The sequence below is a fragment of the Bactrocera neohumeralis genome, chromosome 6 (assembly GCF_024586455.1).
Source record: "Bactrocera neohumeralis isolate Rockhampton chromosome 6, APGP_CSIRO_Bneo_wtdbg2-racon-allhic-juicebox.fasta_v2, whole genome shotgun sequence".
NCBI lineage: Eukaryota > Metazoa > Arthropoda > Insecta > Diptera > Tephritidae > Bactrocera > Bactrocera neohumeralis.
The window spans coordinates 1,013,718-1,034,821 of record NC_065923.1 but is presented as its reverse complement, the minus strand read 5'-3'; the positions used below and the strand labels follow the sequence as shown (position 1 = coordinate 1,034,821).

General features: G+C 34.4%; 1 protein-coding gene across 3 annotated transcripts in view; it reads right to left on the bottom strand.

Annotated features, from left to right (window-relative positions):
* Window positions 1–21,104, bottom strand: part of LOC126761150 (DNA-binding protein D-ETS-3) — an 87,225-nt gene that overhangs the window by 3,956 nt on the left and 62,165 nt on the right. For all 3 annotated transcript variants that reach the window (XM_050477105.1, XM_050477104.1, XM_050477106.1), the window contains one exon: window positions 14,916–15,105. In XM_050477105.1, the coding sequence (XP_050333062.1) occupies window positions 14,916–15,105 (190 nt within the window). The remainder of the gene's footprint in view (window positions 1–14,915; window positions 15,106–21,104) is intronic.

Genomic DNA, 21,104 nt, shown 5'->3' with positions numbered 1-21,104 from the left:
ACTTTTGATATCACGTGGTAACTATATTTAGTGAAATTAGTTAATCGATACATAAAAGATAATTTAAGATTAAGTTTACTTGAATGATCTATTGTTAAGATTTTTAATCTAAGTTGCCTTTTATATTTCGGGATTTGGTAGCCCTCTGGCGTACTCAGAACATTTTGACATACGAGCGCTATTTGTATTACAATTACAGTAAATTAAAAAGCTCATCTCGGTAAAAATGGAACTGAAACAGGAGAATTTTCGAGCGAATTATTTTAGCAACTATCGACTAGGACTATCTCAGGAACAGTGGTTAATTCAATCGAGGTCGTAGATCCCTCCAAGACGAATTTAGTGAAACAATCAATATTCTTTGAGGATTTGATTGTAAGCAAATTTTTTCAGTGTTTTGAGTCTTAAAGGAGAATATTTTGAAAAAACTGTAAAGCGATTTTTGATTATGTTTTTATTCTCAAATCACGAAATATAAAAGGCAACCTACGTATTGTGGTCATATTTAAAGTCACTGTTTTATACCCTGACGTAGTATATTAAGTTTGCCACGAAGTAACAACAAAAAGGAAACTGCGGACACCCTTTTTTTTTTTTTTTTGCCTACATCCTTTTCATTTCAAGAAACTGCTCATTTGTCGAATATGGACTACAATAGGACAAAGCTCCCATACAAACAGAGTGTTCAAACTCAAGTCCTTGTATGGAAAAGTTTTTTTCTTTGACAAGTTATTTTCATAAAATTTAAAATGAACTATTGTCGAACACGACTTTAAAGATCTTTTTATACACTTTCGTGCTATAAGAAATGCACCTGTAAAGTGTATTATAACTTCGTTGCAACCAAAGTTAATATTTTTTTCTTTTTTCCATGATAAAATATAACGAAATATTTTATATTGCTGGTTAATGAACTATTGGTCACCACTGACGACTGTCCATATTTGGTTTTCGTATAGAACTACACTCGAACTCCTCATAAATTCCGTATAAAGTGAGAACATGAAACAAGTTGACAATTAAAAGTTGCCAAAAACACAAAAGATCTGACTATTTCAAAAAGTAATTGGCACGATGAATGGGCTTATACCCTCTTCTCAAGAACAAAGAGCGAATACCAAAAAGTAAGAACAAAGGCTTTGGAAAATGCAGGAGACAAACCGAGAAAGTGAAAAAATGTACAGCCCGGAGGAGTGGTGCTATGAATTGAAAAGTCTGACAAACGAAGGGGAGTGAAAAATCAACTCGATCCAATTGTAAAAGTTTTGGAGGAGCAACAACAGCAATGGCGTCGCCAATTTCTATCGAGTGGCGCAACCATTGAATGGAACAAAACAAAAACAAATAATTGAAGCAACGGCAGTGTCGTTCGGAGTAAAAATGTTAACGAAATGGAAACAGCAAATGTATGGATGTTTATATTTACAGCGTCCATATCAATACTTATGCATGTATGTATACGAGTATCATATATAGTGTGCTATGAAGAACAACAGGCTGGCACAGTAAATGGAAGGTGGCCATTGGAAAAAGCACAGAGTTGTGTTGGCTGAAAATTGATTGCTCTGCAACACTCAGACATACATATGTACATGCATATATTCATATGTATTAAAGTATGTATGTACACGCATGAGTGCAAGCTTTCGCCTGAGTTGAGTAGTGGAGGCAACTTCCGGTCGAAAGGAATGAACAAAATGCAGCCCGTCAGGCAATCAACCGAAACTGCAAGCGCCAGTGTGTCCCAATAACAGCAGCAACGAGCAAGAAGAAGCAGAGAAAATAACAAAAATGTCTATGGTTATTTTGTAGCTTGTTGCTGAGTAGCTGAGTAGCTGAGGAGTTCGCAATTTTTCATTATCTTTTGAAGAATTTTTTGATTTCAATTTTCATCCGTTCGTAAAAGCGTTCGATGGCAATTGGCACGAATTTAATTTGTTTGAAACAATTATTTCTGTTTCGAATTTCTTCATTTTTATTTATATTATTATTTTTACCCGCAACAACCAGTTGACAATCGACAGGCGCATTCATTTGCCATTTTATTGAGCAGAAGCTGACAAAAGAGCAATAAAATAAAAAAGTACCTTGCTTGTCGTAATTAAAAAGAAAACAATTAGTGACAGCAAAATTGTCAGTTGTCAACAGAAAATAAAAGTTGTCTTTATTTTTATTACTTTTATGGTTTTAACGTTGCCATTGAATGTCATTTGCGCCCATACAAATGGTAATTATGTTTGTATTAAGAATGTGCCGATCACTGTCTCCGCTGGCTCTATCTTCCATTTAACATATTTATTAAAAAACAATTTACCTTGCAAATTAACTACGTATGTCTTTGTTTAAAAATGTGTCAAAGAAAATGTTTGTTTATGTACACAATTTTAATCGTGAATCAACAGTTAATGCATTTATAGTAATTTGCATATTTATTTAAGTTTTTACTAGATATATGTATTGCTGGTACATTCATACATATAATTATTTATTACAGAACTCTTAGTTTGATGTCATCAGTTTTTACACTATTCGCACAATATTATAATTATATTATCAAACTAGCTGACCCCGCAGCTGTTGTCCTGCGTGAAATTATGTGTTTTGAAATGAAAAGAAAGTTAAATTTATCATTTAATTTTTGTTTTTTTCTTTCAATGTAACGCAGCTTGATAAACAACAAGTACAGAAAAGATGGTTTTCCAACTCGTGAGCACGCCACGGCCCACAGTGAGACAGCCCAATAGTAACCGCGACAAAAAATGGTTTTTAACGTGTCGTCCAATTTGGATGAAATTTTCACAGTATTTTAACAGATATATGAGTAACAATTCCCTGAAATTTCAGCCTCATAAATTCATTACTTTTTGATCTAGAGCAGGTCAAAGTTGAGGTATGCCAACGCGCTTGAAATATGTTAGTTCAATATGTAATAATCAAAAGCTTATTCAAATAAAAATACATAATAAATGTAACTTTAAAGTATTTTTTTAATTAATTTAGTTATTGTAGAATGAGTAAATGAAAAAATAAATTTAAAAAAAAAACACAATTTTTTTTTTCTTAACAACAGAATTGTGGTGCAAAAATTGAATATTTTGCATTTTGCCCTAGGTGAAGACTTATACCAAATGAAAGTTTGAAATCTCAGCTTTAATTTAAAGTAGAGGACATATAGCAAAAGTTTGCAAAAGCACATTAAACATACAAAAAACTACAAAAAGTACGTAACGCGCACATTCTGTCCCTATACGTATGTTAGCATTCAATAGCATGTTTACAACTTTTTACTTTTATTTTTTTTAATTGTTTACTATTCACTTATTGTGCAAGAGAATAGTAATAAATTACATTTGTTTTTTGTTAGTTATTCAGAATTATGCTTTAAGGATCATTTATGTTTTAATAAAAATATTCTTGTTTACATAAATTAACGTTATTAATTTGATAGATAATTTTGTTGAAGGTCATTGACTTTGGGTTAGATAGTTACATAATTTTTAATTTAAATTGATAGTGCGAGATATTGTTCTTATCTAAGTTGTGTTATGATCACTTTCTAATGTGGTTAGTTTAATTGTTATATTGTAGTGCCGCTTGTCGCCTGACAGGAAAATAGAAAATAGTCTCTTGCATTATAATTGTTTTTGTTGTCCAAAGCTCATAAGCAGCCTAATATAGTGAGCATAATTTTGGTTTTGGTTGTTGTTGGTTTTTGGGCATTTTTTCCATCCGCTGAGCCAAACCAGTTTTTTTTTTGCTCAAACATATGTTCATTTTGTGTACTCGTGTACTTTTTTTTTGCTACAGGAATGTTATCCGAAGAAGCGCAAGAAGCAATGAATAAGGAGTATAGAAACTGTAGGCTATTCCATTCTCGTAAAAATTCACGTATTTCTACGAATGAAGATGTAATCCACTATTTGCAAATATCATCAGATCCTTATATTAATTCATTTAGAATGAGAAACAAATTGAAAAAATTAGAATACCATGATGATGTTAAAAAATTATTGATTGAATGAAAAAAAAATATTGTTTTTTTTTATTGCATTTCAATGGGAGGTGGGCGTATTAGTGGGCGTGTTATTGTAATTTTTGCATGAAACATTTTAAATGATATAAATTACAGTAATATAGAATTTGAAGGTTGTATTTAATATATTTTAGAAAATATGGCACTTTTTATGTTGAGGTAGTATGGGTGATGGGGTTAAAAGTGGGCCAAAGTTCAATTTTTATTTCAAATAATGTTTGTAACTATATAACATTCAACTATACCAAAATTGAAAGTTATACCTAAAGTATTACGGACAATACGGCATTTTACAAATTTCGACTGTATGGCAGGTGGGCGTAAAAGTGGGCGAATTTTCTTAATTTTTTTTTTTTAAACTGGAATTGCCTCAAAAATAACCTGTGCAAAATTTCAGAGCTCTACAATGACTCCTTGTATTTGATGCCGGCGTTGTCTCACTGTGCGGCCGTGTGAAAAACATAACATTTCCAAATTTATGCCTCACACTATGCGACTATCTTTAGGTGATTGTCATCTCACATGCAATTTTCACTGGAAACGAAATACGTTTGAACTGAAATGGGAAATCGTTAGATCTCAAAGGAATTCGTAGAATTAAGCATTCTGCCCCTTGTATTCGATAGGTGCGTCACAATCAGACGGGTTCTATTACACAGTTTCGTGGCATGATGATTGCGAAACATAATAACGACCGATCCTACTTTGAGACGCAAATGATGCGGTGGCATACCAAGCCTGTCCAAAGAATTTAGAAATACCACTGGATAATTCACGGCGCGTCTTCATTATCAAGACGATCGATCGATTTGTATGAGCGCAAGTCTCCCGGAATTTGACTTTGAATCTTCCAGTTTAAGTCAACAACATCGGTATTTTTGGCAGCTAACATTGCGCGTGCACTTAAGGAATCGTAGTTACGATAATTTGGCCAATGTCCGAACATTTGTGATGAGTTCATCTTTCGTGAATTGACAAAGGGAAGATGGAATTGATATCGCACCACCGGAAGTATCAACCGAAATTCTACCATTTCCAATTTTTAGCGAATACAATGTAAAATGTCTTCGACAATGTCTTTTTTGTTCGTATCCCATAATTGATACGGATTTGAAGGCTGATATGTCGAAATGATTATCGCGAAAAGTGTGCGAACTTCATTTTCATTCCAGTGATTAACGTCTTCCAGCAATTGTAATTGCTGGCTTACTTCTCCAAAACTTGCAGTACGCAATGACTCAAATAAAGTTGATCCGCGTACATTAATCAATAGCAACCGAAGGTAGAAGCAGTCGTCGTTTTTCGGGTGGATTGTGTAAATTCGTCCTAATGCATTAGTTGAGAACACATCTTGATTTCAATCTACTGGTTGGCCTTGCTTTGGCGGTGTTTCCACTGGCTGTACTGTATTCTTTGAGTTGAAATACACATTAATATAAACACATAAATAGCATGGTTTGAATTTGGTTAGCATTTTCATTAAAATAAAAAAAGTTGTTTCTAATTTTTTTCAAAATGAAATGTAGCCTATGTCAAATTGGAAGAATGTAGCATTCTATTGGTGAAAGAATTTTTTAAATCGGCCCAGTACTTTTTGAGCCTATTCATTACAAACATACAAACATACAAAATAGGTACTAATCTTTCCTCTTTATAATATTAGTGTAGATTTACTTTAAGAAAAAAGATATTTTTAGCTTCCTTCATCGATTTGCCAATTCTTTGCTCTCTAACTTTACAACTGGCCTCTTATTAAAAAAATTACTTGTAGACAACAATTAGCTACTATATTTAATTTTGGGGATGCCATATTAATGGGGTGTAATTGCCATCTTCAATGCTATCTAGATTTTGTGACAGGTTTTGACCAAAATTTACGATTGTCATTGCCTCAAATGACAAATTGATATAAACATTTGTTTTAAGCAAAGAATTTAAACTTAACAAGTAGGGAAGGGCTAAGTTCGGATGCAACCGAAGATTTTATGCTTTTGCAACTTCCAGAATCATACCCAGAGAAAGCCTTAAAATGTAAATCGTCAAACAGAGGATCAGAATCCAAGCAATTATATATACAGTTGAATTCCCCTAACTCGAATTACCATAATACATAAAAAACTTCGAGTTAAATAATCTTCGAGTTATGGAATGAAGTTTATATGAAATTTGAAATTTCGAATTATAGAAGTTCAACTGTATATATATACTGTTTATACTATTGTATATGTATATAGAAATTATACACTGAACGACATATGTAAAAATGCCAGGCGAACTTCAATCTTTTCTAAGTGTTCATTAGTTTTCATACAAATTTGTCAATACTAAGGAATTGCGTAGTAATTCAAGTAAAATATTAATATGTCCTGTCTGAAACTATATACTTTGAAAGTTGCCCTATACGGTTACTACGTATTTACTATATAAATAAGAATAGAGCGACTTAAGTATTAGTAAATAATATAAGAATTAAAAATCTTGTTAGAGGACATTTATCAAAAAAATTGATGAAACTCAATCCAAACTCAATAAACCTTTTTCTGTTACCGTCAAATAATAAACATTTATGTATATTTAACCAACCAAACCATTTCGCCCTTGCTGAAGAGGACAAAGGTTCCTTATATAAAAATTGTTCTTCTGAAAGCGAGTTTTTATTTAAAGAGGTCATTTACCTTCGCATTTTGGCTGATTGATAATATAGATATACATAATTAGAAATATGTTCTACATAGGATTTGTCAAAAGTATCTTGGTTTTAACGCATTTTCCCCAAACTGGTGTGTTTTTGTTTTGGTTTTGTGCGATTTTAATATATTGTAATGATTTCGGGATCATTTATTTTTAAAGGAATGAAAGCTACTTTTGAAATGTACAGATTTTCATTGAGTTCAACTAGACAATTTATATCTAGACATCTTCACATTTAATCTATGTATCTACATATGTATCTATGTATGTCTATTTAATAAAAATGAATACCAAAAATGTATGTACGCGCATAACTCAATAACGCCTGGACCAATTTTGCTAATTATTTTTCTTAAATGTTCGTTGAAGTTCAAAGATGGTTTTTACGGCGCGAAAAATTCGAATAATTTCCGGAAAACCCCTAAAAACAGCCCTTTTCTTTTCCCCCATACAAACGAAACATACATACATACATACATATGTACATATATAAAAACAAGTAAGGAAGGGCTAAGTTCGGGTGTCACCGAACATTTTATACTCTCGCACAATAAAGTGATAATCGAGATTTCATTATACGTCATTTACATATTTTTCAAATACCGTATTTTTGTAAAGTTTTATTCCGCTATCATCATTGGTTCCTAATGTATATACTCGTATTATTCAGAAGAGGCATCAGATGGAATTCAAAATAGCGTTATATTGGAAGAAGGCGTGGTTGTGAACCGATTTCACCCATATTTCGTACATGTTATCAGGGTGTTAAGAAAATATTATATACCGAATTTCATTGAAATCGGTCTAGTAGTTCCTGAGATATGGTTTTTGGTCCATAAGTGGGCGAGCCTGGGTGCAGCTTCATTCTGCAATTTCTTCCGTAAAATTTAGTGTTTCTGACGTTTTTTGTTAGTCGGTTAACGCACTTTTAGTGATTTTCAACATAACCTTTGTATGGGAGGTGGGCGTGGTTATTATCCGATTTCTTCCATTTTTGAACTATATATGGAAATGCCTGAAGAAAACGACTGTGTAGAGTTTGGTTGACATAGCTGTAGTAGCTTCCGAGATATGTACAAAAAACTTAGTAGGGGGCGTGGCCACGCCCACTTTTCCAAAACAATTGCGTCCAAATATGCCCCTCTCTAATGCGATCCTTTGTGCCAAATTTCACTTTAATATCTTTATTTATGGCTTAGTTATGACACTTTATAGGTTTTCGGTTTCCGCCATTTTGTGGGCGTGGCAGTGGGCTGATTTTGCCCATCTTCGAACTTAACCTTCTTATGGAGCCAAGGAATACGTGTACCAAGTTTCATCATGATATCTCAATTTTTACTCAAGTTACAGCTTGCACGGACGGACGGACAGACGGACGGACAGACAGACATCCGGATTTTGACTCTACTCGTCACCCTGATCACTTTGGTATATATAACCAGATATAGGGTTATTTTTAGTTTTAGGACTTACAAACAACCGTTATGTGAACAAAACTATAATACTCTCCTTAGCAACATTGTTGCGAGAGTATAATGAATGTTTGTTAGTAACACTAAGAGAACGGTTGAACCAATCTTAATGAAATTTTTAAAGGTTGTTTGTTGTGGATCGGGAAAGGCTTAGAAACAAATACCTTATACTTTTCATGAGGAGAAGTCGGAAAATTGGACAATTCCAAAAAGTAACATTTTCCATACACATTTTTTTCAATTTTTGTTTGTTTTGTTTATCAATATTTTGATTTGTAAATTATTTGAATCGTTCAATTGCGGTCGCTTGCTTTTTTATTCCGGCTATCCAAAGGAAAAATTATTGAAAATTATTCAGTGAAAACTTTATGTGTGTTTCAGACGAAGTGATCAATTACTGATTGAAATTTGTTACGAAGCCACGAAGAGGTCGCGCTAATACTGGTCGGTGTTCTTTTTGCCATCAACGTATGGCAGCCCAAAGAATGGCAAGAAGTACTCCCAAAATGCGATGACATACGTGCGGAATTATGGATCGCGGTCAATCAGCTAGCGATCGTAACGATATCACAGCACGACTTTTTAAACAATAGCTGCGATGTTTGACGGTCTTTATCTTGAAGCAACCTATGGTATATATATAATGCTGTTAGATGCTGAATGTATTCTGTTGCGTGTTGCCGCACGCACACATTCTTCCTTGGATGCAGATGGTGATTACACCAGATCAAATTGATGAACTCATTTCAGCGGAAATTCCTGATTCAGAGATAGATCCAGAATTATACGAAGTGGTGAAAACCAATATGGTTCATGGACTTTGGGAACCTTACAATCCCACTTTGGTTTGTATGTCTGACAATAAATGCACGAAACACTACTCATGCGCTTTTCTTTCGGAAACGGAAGTGGGAAATGATGGATATTCACTGTATCGGCGTCGCTCACCAGACGACAATGGCAGAACATTTAGCATTTAGAGGCGTGAATATCGACGTTAACAACACATCGAAGTTGAATGGTACAGTGTGTGCAACTTTTTGAGAAGCATGCCAGCAGTTGCGTTTGCTGGAACATGCTAATCACTGGAAACAGACGAAGGACAATGCAATAGTTACTTCGCATGCCACTGAAGTTCGCATAGTTTTCGGGAAGATCATTTCGACATATCAGCCTTCAAATTCGCGTTAATTATGGGATACGAAAAAATGACATTGCCGAAGACATTTTACATTGTATTCGCTAAGAATTGGAAATGGGCAAATTTCGGTTGATACTTCCAATGGTTTGATATCAATTTCACATCCCTTTTGTCAATTCACTTCAACGGAAGATGAACTCATCACGAATGTTTATCCGCACATTGGAAAAATTATAGTAACTGCAATTGCTTGAGTGCACGCGCAATTTTAGTTGCCAACAATTAAGGAAGGGCTAAGTTCGGGTGTCACCGAACATTTTATACTCTCGCATGATAAAGTGATAATCGAGATTTCATTATACGTCATTTACATATTTTTCAAATTCCATATTTGTGTAAAGTTTTATTCCGCTATCATCATTGGTTCCTAATGTACATATATATTATACAGAAAAGGCATCAGATGGAATTCAAAATAGCGTTATATTGGAAGAAGGCGTGGTTGTGAACCGATTTCACCCATATTTCGTACATGTCATCAGGGTGTTAAGAAAATATTATATACCAAATTTCATTGAAATCGGTCTAGCAGTTCTTGAGATATGGTTTTTGGTCCATAAGTGGGCGAGGCCACGCCCATTTTCAATTTTTAAAAAAAGCCTAGAAGCAGCTTCCTTCTGCAATTTCTTCCGTAAAATTTAGTGTTTCTGACGTTTTTTGTTAGTCGGTTAACGCACTTTTAGTGATTTTCAACATAACCTTTGTATGGGAGGTGGGCGTGGTTATTATCCGATTTCTTCCATTTTTAAACTGTATATAGAAATGCCATAAGAAAACGGCTTTATAGAGTTTGGTTGACATAGCTATAGTAGTTTCTGAGATATGTACAAAAAACTCAGTAAGGGGCGGGGCCACACCCACTTTTCCAATCTCTACTCTCTAATGCGATCCTTTGTGCCAAATTTCACTTAAATATTTTTATTTAAGGCTTAGTTATGACACTTTATAGGTTTTCGGTTTCCGCCATTTTGTGGGCGTGGCAGTGGGCCGATTTTGCCCATCTTCGAACTTAACATTCTTATGGAGCCAAGGAATACGTGTACCAAGTTTCATCATGACATCTCAATTTTTACTCAAGTTACAGCTTGCACGGACGGACGGACAGACAGACATCCGGATTTCGACTCTACTCGTCACCCTGATCACTTTGGTATATATAGCCCTATATCTGACTCTTTTAGTTTTAGGACTTACAAACAACCGTTATGTGAACAAAACTATAATACTCTCCTTAGCAACTTTGTTGCGAGAGTATAAAAATACCGATGTTAATGACTTAAACTGAACTCATATAAATCGATCGATCGTCTTGACAATTAAGACGAAACCGTAAATTATCCAGTGAAATTTCCAAATTCTTTGGAGAGCCTTGGTATGCCCCAGCATCATTTGCGTCTCAAAGTTGGATCTGTCATTATTATGTTTCACAATCTTCATGCGCCGAAACTGTGTAATGGAACCCGACTGATTATGACGCAGTTATCGAATACAAGGGACAGCCATTTCCTTTCAAACGTATTCAATTTCCAGGGAAAATTGGCCAGTGGCGTGTTGACGAGTTGGAAGCCCATCTTCTTTCTATATTTACGCACCAGAACAGAAATCAAAAAAATGATGTTTATTAAGCTGCGCTACATTAAAAAAATGTAGAAAAATCGAAAATAAATCATTTTCGACACAATATAATTTCAACTTTTTTTCATTTCAAAGCATATAATTTCACGCAGGACAACGGCTGCGGGGTCAGCTAGTTTTTATTAAATCTTAAAGCCTTCCGCATAATTTTTCCCCGTAATGAACCTAAGAGTGGGGATCACGAGATTTTAGTATTCGTGATTAAAAAGTCAATATCTAATCAATAAACAAGAAATACAAATATTATAAAAACTTCTAGTCATTCAATATTTCATGAATAACTTTAATCTGCACACTTGAAACTATCAAAATATCCAGGGCAACAAAAAATTTTACTATACTATAAAGTGTTCTTTTATATTTTAAGATTTTTGTCTTCCAAAACTTCTATTCCTTGAAATATAGCTGAGTTTAGTATTTTGTGTAACTCTAGTAGGAGCGTAAGGTCAGTAACTGTCTTTAGCATGTATATTTTTATAGCGAATAGCGGAAAATGTATTTACTTTTTATCAGCGTCCTTTTCAATATTTTCATATTTACACAAAAGTGCCCAAATCAATGCCAATTGACCAATTCTCCACCCAATTTGCTATGTACATATTATTTAGTAAAAGCTGTCCGAATAGAAAATAGAGCCTTACTTACCCCTTTTAAAGAATCCTTTATAAAATGAGAGAAAAAATGCTGTCAATTGGGCTGTCATTTGCAATCAGCAAAGAGAAAAAGTACTCATACACACTTCAATACACACGCACATATTCATATATGTATATGCAAACACACACTTATACTTCAAATGGTGTGCGAGTGCAGACATACGAGTATGACCGAAAGTACTGTCATTGTTGTCACTTCGCATGTGTAAATACGCAAATAAGCCAAAGTAATCTCAACTGGAATGCCAGCTCAAGTGGAAAAGTGCCAGCGGATTTGCAGACAAAAAAATAAAGGCAAAAAAATGGAAGAATTGTCGTATCTTTAAGCCAATTTGGTGGCTGTGATTTTTGCGAATTTTCTTACACACAACTGCCAACCACAACAACAACATATGTAGATATGTGTGTATATTACAACAATCAAAAGCGGAGTCGTCGATAATGCATGCAAATGTTGTCAAGTGAAATTGCGGCTGCCAATGATTTTCAGTCCACAATCACTTTGATGTCGTTGGCAGAAATGCCAACAACAACACACCTCTGAAAGAAAACTGGTGATAATGTGAGTGATAATGCTGCCAGCGTTGGTGTTGCTGATAATGAAGCTACCGATTATGCTTACTTGAACCACATTCATCTCACTCACAATCAGAAGTGTGTGTGTGAGTATGTGTGATGTCAAAGCTGGCTTCTTTTTATGTTTGGCATTTAAAAGGCGGTAGCAGTGAAGGAGTTAAGCGAATCACTAATGCATCTCATCGCGCGTAGACAGCTAAAAGTGCATCATTCTTATGCTGTTCAACGCTCAATTTAACTTTGATGTTTACTAAGAAACTCAAGTCAGCGGCTTCTGCAGATGCTCGTATGTGCCCTAAAGTATGCTTTCATTTTTATATGCGCACAAAATTAACCATTCAAACACTTGTCGTTTACGGTGTGTTTGTTATACCATACCACGGTGCATATGTGTGGGAGTATGTGTGTTTGCGGCACATATGTGTCATGGGAGTGTTTGTGATTAACACTAGCTCAATCAGGCAACAATAGCATTAAGTAAAAGCTAGTCATCAGCTACATCAACCTCAGATCAGCGCGGCATCCTTTTAAGCATGTACGGCACATCCTCATTGTTGGCGTCAAAGTGTCTGGCTGTCGCCTTAATGCCTCATTTGAGCTGTTTATTCATGTGTTAATGTACAACATTAACCCTAAAATGGTATGGTACCTTGGAGCGTCGTTGTCAGCATTTGACACTCAGTGTTTGCATGTGTGTGTTGTGTGTTATTTGTCCTTTTCGGTGTTGTTTGACTGTTGGACACTTGAAGCTGTCACTAAATGGCTTACTTTAATCCTTTTTTCTCTACTTGTTTATTTGCCAATCAATCTTGCTCAGGGGTGTTGTTGGATTAGCTTGATTGCTTTGTTTTTGTTTTTAGGGAGTTAAACGGCAGAATTGTAGTTCTCGTCTTTCATATTCTTCAATTAGTTTGGTGTTTCGGTCAGTTTTTGATTTTAGACGAATTTCGTAGCTAAAACTTTTTTGAAAAAGTAAATAGTTTTAGCGGAAAACTGTATAGTTATGTACAAATTGTGTGGATCCATTTTTTATTTGTAAGTGAATGTGAAGAGTTTAAATGACTTGTTTGTTTATAAATATTGAAAGAGATCAAACAACAATTTGAGAGAATTTCCAAATAGGTTCCGCCAACTGGACAGCTCCTTGGGGAGTAAAGAAATGAGCGAGAATTAATTGATATCTGTATAATATCAAAAAACAAATTAAAATAGTATTTTTCGAAAAAATATTGATTTCTTCAAAAAAATTTCTAATAAAAGTTAGGTTAACTTTCGTTAGGAAAAAAGATATGACGTCAAAGATGTGTCAAAAAAAGATTACCACTTCGCAAATACAAGATTGTTCTATACTTCTACTTCCCCTTTGCTGTTAAAAAACCTTTATAAATGCAATTAAACTGCACAGTGGGCATTTATTGTCAAATAAAAATTTTCAAATTACATTTCATCTTTGTTGTTGCTGGCTTTTGCTTTCGCCATCACCACTGCGGGTGCACAAAACACACCACAATTTTTCATTTACTTTTTCATTTCCAATCCGAAAAGTATGCTGTGCTCTTTTATTTGATTTTGGCAGACGAAAAACAATTTGTTGCAACATACACATACATACGCACGGAAAACAGTGACATATGGCATATGTGAGCTTACCTAGTAAACGTAAGAATACAAACAAAATTTATATTATTGCATTCAGAATGATTGGGCGGTTCGGCACTTTAATCGCAAAGCACACAAATCAATCAATGAAAATGCAGAAATATAACATTTTGATTTTTGGTTTGAAAATAGCAATTTTTGCATGATTTTTGCTTCTTTTTTGAAAAAATAAGCAATCGATGGATGTCTACAAAGACCAATAGCACTAATCAATGCCCAATTATCCTGATAAATGCCGGCAAATTGTACACATGCTCGCATTTTGAGAGAGCTAATCTCACACAAGGACAACGTTGCTATTACTAAGTGTACATACATATGTGCAATCTAGATAGCAATGAGCTCGATAGCGCTCGAAAGGTGTGTAATGAGCCTGATATGCCCTTATGTATTGTACACACAGTCTTCAAGACAACATAATCTAGTTAAGTATTCCAATCACAACCGTTGAACACAATAATTTCGCTCATCATGTGCCCTAAAGACCGACCTTAATAAAGCGGTTCAAGCTGAGCAGTCATCACAGAAGCGCTGGCAATGTGGCATTCACGCTATGTGGCCACTTGTGCGCCGCAGTGATTACTAATTAAGCACTAAAGCGGCATCATTATGGAGAAGGGTGAGCCTAACGGGCACATACACACATATCTACTCATATATAGTCACAGTGAAAATTCCACGAACCACCCTGCTCCGTTTCAATTTGTTTATGTAACGCTGAAGGTATTAACATTTAATTCGCTGTACCTAAACCACACTAACAACTGTCTTTTTAATGTGCGCATCCTTTATTTTTGTTTTGTCACAAATCGGATTTGTCACAGTCGATTCAGTCGATTGTCAGTGCTTTGTGCCGTGCGTCGCAGCAACAATTGTAGTAAGGAAAAAAAGTTTTGATTTTTTTCTTCGTTTTGCTCTATTCAGACTTTCATATTTATGAGTCGTTTTTTTCTAATTCATAAAAGATTATTGTTGTTGTGCATTCAACTTACCTTAACGCACGACTCAGCTTATCATAATTCATATTCGGTTTTGATTTGCGTTCACCCCAACGTCTGGCCACCTCATCAGGGTCGGTTAATTTGAATTCACCGTTTGTGCCTTCCCAGGTAATGCAAGCCGCATTGCCGGAGTCGGATAGTAGTTCAAGAAGAAATTGCCATAACTGTATTTGTCCCGAACCTGTTTGAGGTGAAATAAAAAAAAATAGGTTAATAATAATATATTTATAAATAAAGTATAAAAGTCTATATTTATTTAATGCATATTCCATTTTTTAAATTTTTTATAAAATATTGTGTATGCAAAGAGGTAATAAAATCAATTTTTATCTAACGGGTGTCAACTAAATCGGATAATTTCCACATATCAAAACAAATCTACCATCTAACGTTTGCTTCCTCATTTTCTGATTCAAAAAAGCATTGACTTCCATAATACCCAACCCAAATACCAAAGATTTATTTCAAGATCTTTGATCGTTGATATTGTCACTCGTTCTGATAAATTTTTTCGGAGATTGTAATCCATGCCAAATCTTGTCATTCATTGTGTCAAATAAACTAGATCCGTACAAATGCTTGATTTTGATCGATCACTTTGTAGGGCAGCCTTTGTCAATAGTGGTTCGATATGAGCGATTCTGACAAATGAACAGCTTCTTGGAGATAACAAAACGTGTGCAAAAACTCAACTCATAAGTGTAGTGTCTTCTCGTTTCTCTAGGTGCTACAAACTTGTGCAAGGCATAAAAATACGTGGTCACCAATTTTCATTTAAACCCCGGAAATAAACCAAAGAAGTTACTGTCATATTAAAGATAATATTTAAAGTGTAAAAAATATCAAATAAAAAGTATATCTACAACCTATACCTTTCTTGAGTATAATTCTATAGCATATAGAAAATTAGAGCTTATAATAAGATGTACATATGTATGTATATATAGCAAAATATATATTGGGATTTTCAAAAACTAAGATTTTAATTAAATTTCTGTTACATAGTTTTTAATTTCTTTCTTTTTACCCCGACGAAATATAAATTTCCTTCCCCATTTATATTAATTAAATTCTGACGTCGACCACTTTGCGTCATTTCCAAATTACTAGTGCCTGAAAGTGTGACACTGCGTCGCCGCTGGTAGTCGACAACCATAACCGTGGAATTAGCAATTTCGCCTAGTTTTTTCAGTACTTTACTTTTAGCATGCTAACTCACCATAAGTCATATCCGGTACCTCCAACAAATGACTTAGTACAATTTCCTTTATATATGTATATACATATATAGTATATAATAATAAACACATGTATGCATTTAAAATCATTAAACTCACAATGCTTAGCTGTTGTATAAGGATTTCCTTTATTGGCCGTAGTATACTCGTATATGTGAATATTTAATAGGTTTCTAGATTATTTTTCGTTAATTCTTTATAAAAGCTGCCTGAGCAATTTTTCATTGAAGTTTTACTAATTAAAACTAAAAATTATAAACTTCATCGATCTGAGAGGCTGTTATACATATGACATTTGGTGGAGCTTCATCACTTTGAAAGCAAAGCTCAAAACTGTAAAAATTGATTACGCTAAACATATTTAGGGTAGTAGTAAGAGAGTACCATGAAGTAATGGACTTCGCCACATTAAGTCCATTACTTCAACTTAACAATTATTTTCTTTATAATTTCATTTTTCATATGCATTCCATCATCCATCAACTTGAATCGAAATCACAAGCCAATGAAAAAATATTGCATACATTTACAGTTTTATATGCGTTTTTGTAATACTAAACATTTTCTCTACAATAATTGCATATTGCTTGCCTTACGTGTGCTAATGCAACATTTCCTGTAATTTTTGATTTTTTCCACCAGCAACATCAAAGCGTACATTAAAATGTCAAGTTTTTCTTAAACTTTTAACACTTTTGCAGCGGAAAATAATTTTGCAATAAAAATTCATGCGCTAATATTTTAATTACCCACGTCAGGCCATTACGTGCGAGCAGTAGGAGACGGACCGTTACTACCTTCTGGTGTGCTCTAACCCTCGCTGCCAGCTGGGGCTCTTTTTGTGCACAAAACTGTACTCATACAAATTTACTTATGTGTTATATAAAGGACATGAAAAGTATAAGAAGAAAGCAAGCAAGTCAGCGAGCGTTGCTTATAGTAATAAATTAAAATATTTGCATCATTTTTCCACTTTCCAACACTTACAGGTAAACAGTAAAAAGCAGTCAAAAAACTATTTCAGGTTACCCTTTTATTTTCAAAGGCACTTACTGCCAGAGCAAAAGTGCTTTAGAGCTTTGGTACTTTGCTTTGAGCTTCTGTTTCAGTTAATTTGCTTCAGCTGCAGCCACTTTTCCACGACACGAATGTGGCATCAAAGTGGCTAAGGCCAAAAAGTATTCTCTCCTACATATGTAATCTGACTAGCGGCTGCCTAGTAGTTTGTGTTAATTTCAAAGGCAGAGGCTACATAAAAGTAACTGCGCTTAAAGCCGCGACAAAAATGTTAATTGAATAAAAAGCGGAAGCAATTAGTTGATTTATTTTTGCTTTGATGTTAAAGTAAATGAAATTTATATGAGTGGGAGGGGTTTTATATATGTGTATATATAACATTTATTAATACATATACATGTATTCATTAAAATAAGAAACAAATTAAGTTCGATTATAATACTCTTTATATTATTTAAAATAGAAAACAGTTTTACATAAAAGAACTTGGTTATAAACCATCAGTCTGTACGACAGTATAATAGTCCGATCCAAACAAAATATTCGAAGGTTGAAGCGTTGCCTTGGATAATAAGTTTTGCCAAAAGGCGTGAAGATATCTCGTCACATAAAAGAATTTTCCATACGAGCACTTTACTCCGATTCATAATCGAAGAAAAATCGGCGATGCAAAAATACCATCGGATAGAGTAATCTACTGATCACACTCGATACGTTCAGTTTCCCAATGAGATAAATGTTTAAAGCGGCATCTAATTTATAAAGCTCCAGCGGTAACAATATTGATACATATACGCGTATTCCGAGAAACTGAAATAAAATATGTATATCGCAGCGCTTTAAGAAGTAAGATTAAACCACTTTTGGTAATTTTGTCAGTGTGTGCGGGTTTAGAAACGTCTCTTACTGTCCACGTGCAAACTGTATCCTTGGGATTAATCTTAAAAGCTAACCTAACCTTACAAAGCTGACTGAGCAGCTATACGATATACGAGGTGTGTTCAAAAAGTATCGCGAATTTTGAATTTTCGCGGGTTACGTATATTCGAATTTCGAATTTTTTGTGGCGTTATGTTGGTACTCATATCTCTCACTTATGCCGACAAGCTCGGCCATTTTGAATGTTCATTTAATTGTTGACAGCTGCCTTGCTTGCACGTGTTTTGGATCGTCTTCGATTTTTACCTATTCAAAAAAATGGATCAAAGAACCTGTATCAAATTTTTTTGTGAAAAACGAAATTAAGTGCGCGGATGCATTCCGAATGTTGACTGTGGTATACGGAGAAGCTACCTTGGACCGAAGCAACGTTTATCGGTGGTACAAAATGTTCTCAGAAGGGCGAGAAGATGTGAACGACGAAGAGCGTGCCGGACGCCCGAGCACTTCAAAAACAGTTGAAAAAATTAATGAAGTGGAGAAAATGGTATTGGCCAATCGACGAATCACCGTTAGAGAAGTAGCTGAGGACCTAAATATATCGATTGGCATTTGTGGAAGAACAAAAATTGGCTTTTGCACCACGATAACGCCCCTGCTCACACATCGTTGCTTGTGCGCGACATTTTGGCCAAAAACAACACACTAATGATGCCGCAGCCACCGTATTCCCCAGATCTGGCCCCCTGTGATTTTTTCTTGTTCCCTAAACTGAAGAGGCTCATGAAAGGACGACGTTACGCTTCTCTTGACGGGATAAAGACGGCATCGAAAGCCGTCTTTTTTGAAGTGCTTCGAAGATTGGAAAAACCGTTGGCACAAGTGTATAATATCTCATGGGGATTACTTTCAAGGGGCCAAAATAGATATTCATGAATAAATAAATAATTTTTGAAAAAACACAAAATTCGCGATACCTTTTGAACACACCTCGTAGTGGTCTGATATCAGCGGTTCCAGCAAATGATCAGCTTCTTGAGAAGAAAAGTACGTTTACATGGCCAAATCGGCTCAGCTCTTCAAGTTTTTATTCTGCTGTCGATTTCAAAGACATTCAGAATAGCAATACAACAGTAAAACTAACTGAATTCCGATGATTTGAATATTTCCAACATTTACGGATGGTTACTATTTGCTTATTGCAATTTTATTTACATTACTATTTCCGGAAGTTCTGATATTTCGAAGTTTCTATTGCATAAAACCGTATTTTTCCAATACTTAGAAATTTTTTTTGCCATTTGTACTAATATTGAAGCTCCTTTATTCTTAGTTTAGTTTAGTGCAACCATCGCTATATCAGAAATATCTACCTATTTTCATAGCTGACGTTGAAAACGGAGTAAACTACGATTTTAATTGTAATATAGTGATGGATCTAAAAGTGCGATTCTCGTTTTACTTCATAAAACTTAGCTTTAACGGTCAGACATATGATTCAAGGAAACTGAGAAAAAAGGCGAAACGAATAAGCCGATGTTAAAAAATAAGCCGAAATCGAATTAAGATTGATCCGTTAAGAACTTTCTAATCAGCAATCTACATGTTATCTTTTTTCAAAGCGATTTGATAATTTAGTTATCGTCTTCATATGTTTTTTTTTCATGAGAGCAGAATCGAAGCGGCAAAAAGTGAAAAATAGAAGTCAGTTATATTAAAAAGACAATTGTTTTGTTGTTATTTGAAGTAATTATGTTGTCAACACATTTAAAAGCAATTAACAGCCACGTGACCGTAAAATGTTGCAAATCATGAGAAACAATAGATTATTAATATGACGATATTGTACAAATCCATATATAGAAATATATTTATATGTATGATGTTCAAGCATACTTGTGTACAGAAATAGACGCAGAATATACATACCTTCATACTGCTCCTAAAACCTCTCTATTACAATCAAATTATTGGCCACAGAAATATAAGCTACGTGCAAATTCTGCTCAAATCAGCTTTAAGATCTCTAAAATATAATACCCCAACTGTCTCCATCTTCACAGTTCTGCTGTAGACAGGCAGTACACTGTTTTTATTGCTTCTTTGCTTGTCAGTGCTTACGATGATTTGCAATTAACGCAATATTCATGATGTTGTTGGCATTATCACACATGAGTGGTGTTAAAAAGGCATGAAAGGCTCAATAACAAAAGGGCCCATAGATATTTATATATATACCACACTTTCATTCATACAGTCAAGCTATGCCCAGACATACACTAAAAGACACAGCGCACTTTCTTTTGGGGCTGACATTTTCATTCGAAATTTGTGGTGTATTCAGAATCATTCATCCCTTATTGCTGCGCACACTCATTGCGAAGAGTTTGAACCCGGTTGGGAAATATGAATTAATGATTTTCAGCAGCACTCAAAGTTATGTAAACCGGACAAGTGAATTTATAAATAAATATACCCTGTTCAGGGTATAAAAATAGTTGGGATAAGTTATTTCGAAACATGTTATTTTCATGAAATTTTTTACCTCTATTCAATTATTGTCTAAGCCTGTAAATTAAGACCAGCATATGTTACTAATGGTTTTTTGAGCAAATATTACCTTTGATTTTCCTATGGGGTATTGTCTTATCGTCTTTTACTTGTATTCAATTCGATCTCCTTTTCAACGCTTTTACTGTTTGCCACAAAGCACCTAATTGCCAAATGATTAAGCGATTTATGATTGCGTATACTTTGAAAAGCATGGCGTAAATAAAGCAATATTCTATAGTATTATTCACCTTCAACATTTTCAGTGACTCCATTAAATATTTACATATACATATGTATATTTTGTTCTGAGAAATATTATTGAATTTGAAGTTAATTGGATCGAAAATGTAAATATTTTTAAATTTTAAGTGGATTAGTATTAATATCAAAAACTACATTCTAAAAAGTCGCAGTATTTGAGAAGATTTCTAAAGAATCTAAAACATATACTTACATAAGTATGTACTTATACTATTGGTATATTGGGGTACTC